The sequence below is a fragment of the Trypanosoma grayi genome (genome assembly GCF_000691245.1).
Source record: "Trypanosoma grayi strain ANR4 Tgr_2140_V1, whole genome shotgun sequence".
Lineage (NCBI taxonomy): Eukaryota > Euglenozoa > Kinetoplastea > Trypanosomatida > Trypanosomatidae > Trypanosoma > Trypanosoma grayi.
The window spans coordinates 1-1,249 of NW_008827758.1; the positions used below are offsets into that span (position 1 = coordinate 1).

Sequence of the window (1,249 nt, forward strand, 5' to 3'; positions counted from 1 at the left end):
AACAGCAACAGCAAGGCGGCGTACCGCAGCTACCAGGCCGCTGCCGACCTCGCGGGGACGGCGGAGCAGGCGCTTGCGCTCGACGCCGACGCTCTACTCGCCGCCTCCGACCGCCACCTGCTGCGGCAGCACCTCGACTTCCGTGGGGTGCGAAAGTTCGCGGAGCTCTGTGTTGCGGTTTCTAAGTACGTCTATTCCACTACCTCTGGTGCAGTGGCGAAGAAGCATGACGCGCTCGCGAAGCTTGCACACCAGGCCGCCGTTCTGACAGTCCCGGACGCCGTCGCATCGGAGTCGCTGCGACTGCTGCCAACGCTGCTGCTTGCTGCCTACCACCGCCACCGTGCGGAGTCTTACTACAGAGCCGAAAAGGTCCCCGAGATGTCCCTTGTCCTCGGCCACATCGACTACGCGTGGAGGCTGGTGGAAGACATGCAGCAGCACTGCATGGAGGTCATTGCGTCCTCTTCGTCGAGGAGCAGGCGACAGGGCGGCAAGCGGGGTGTACTCGGACGACTGAGCGCTATGCTTACTGGCGGTTCCGGTGCCTCCGCAGAAGTGACTTCATCCGATGACGAGGATAACGGCCAGAGAGCGCGTCGGCCCTTCGCAAAGCTTGCGCGGCTGCTGAAGGAGTCCGATCTGGTAAGTGTGTTTCCACTCGCCGACACCATCCTCACTGATATCGTCACCCTCCACGAGACGTACCATCACGAGAATGACGTCATCTACTACGCACGGGCGGCGCGCGAGGAAGATGTGATAGCCGACACACCCGAAGTGGAGCCGCTGCCCAGCGAAGGCGCCAGCAACAGTACCACACCCGTCGACGCAGTGCCGCTTTCCACCAAGCTTGGGGCCGATATGTCGAAGTTCAGCGAACTCCCCAGCGGGGAGGTTCTGCAGAAGTTGCTGCAGCAGCAGGAGGAGACTCGTGACTTGCGGGACACTGCGCGGCGGCAGCTGGACGAAGTACGGTGCCTCATTGGAGACATGAAGGCCGCGCTTCAGCTGCCAGCGGCCGTGGAGGTGGAGCTGATGCGTGTGGAGCGGCTGCTGCGTGGCGACGGCGGTGCTGCCACGACGCTTGACGCCCGCTTTGACGCGGCGCACGATGCCGTCCAGGCGGCCCTGCAGCGCCACGAAACGGTCAGTGGCGATCTGTACCGCGCCAAGAGCGAGTACATTGGAGAGTACGTCGCTGGCTTCAAGTCCACCGCATCGCTGAGGGGACGCGAGGAGGAGTGGT

At 63.7% G+C, this 1,249-nt stretch overlaps 1 protein-coding gene across 1 annotated transcript; it reads left to right on the plus strand.

Moving 5' to 3' along the window:
- DQ04_21401000 (hypothetical protein) lies at positions 1-1,249 on the plus strand (the record flags this gene model as incomplete). Its single annotated transcript, XM_009318004.1, has 1 exon — positions 1-1,249. A coding segment is annotated over one exon (1,249 nt), but the record flags the coding sequence as incomplete, so codon positions are not given.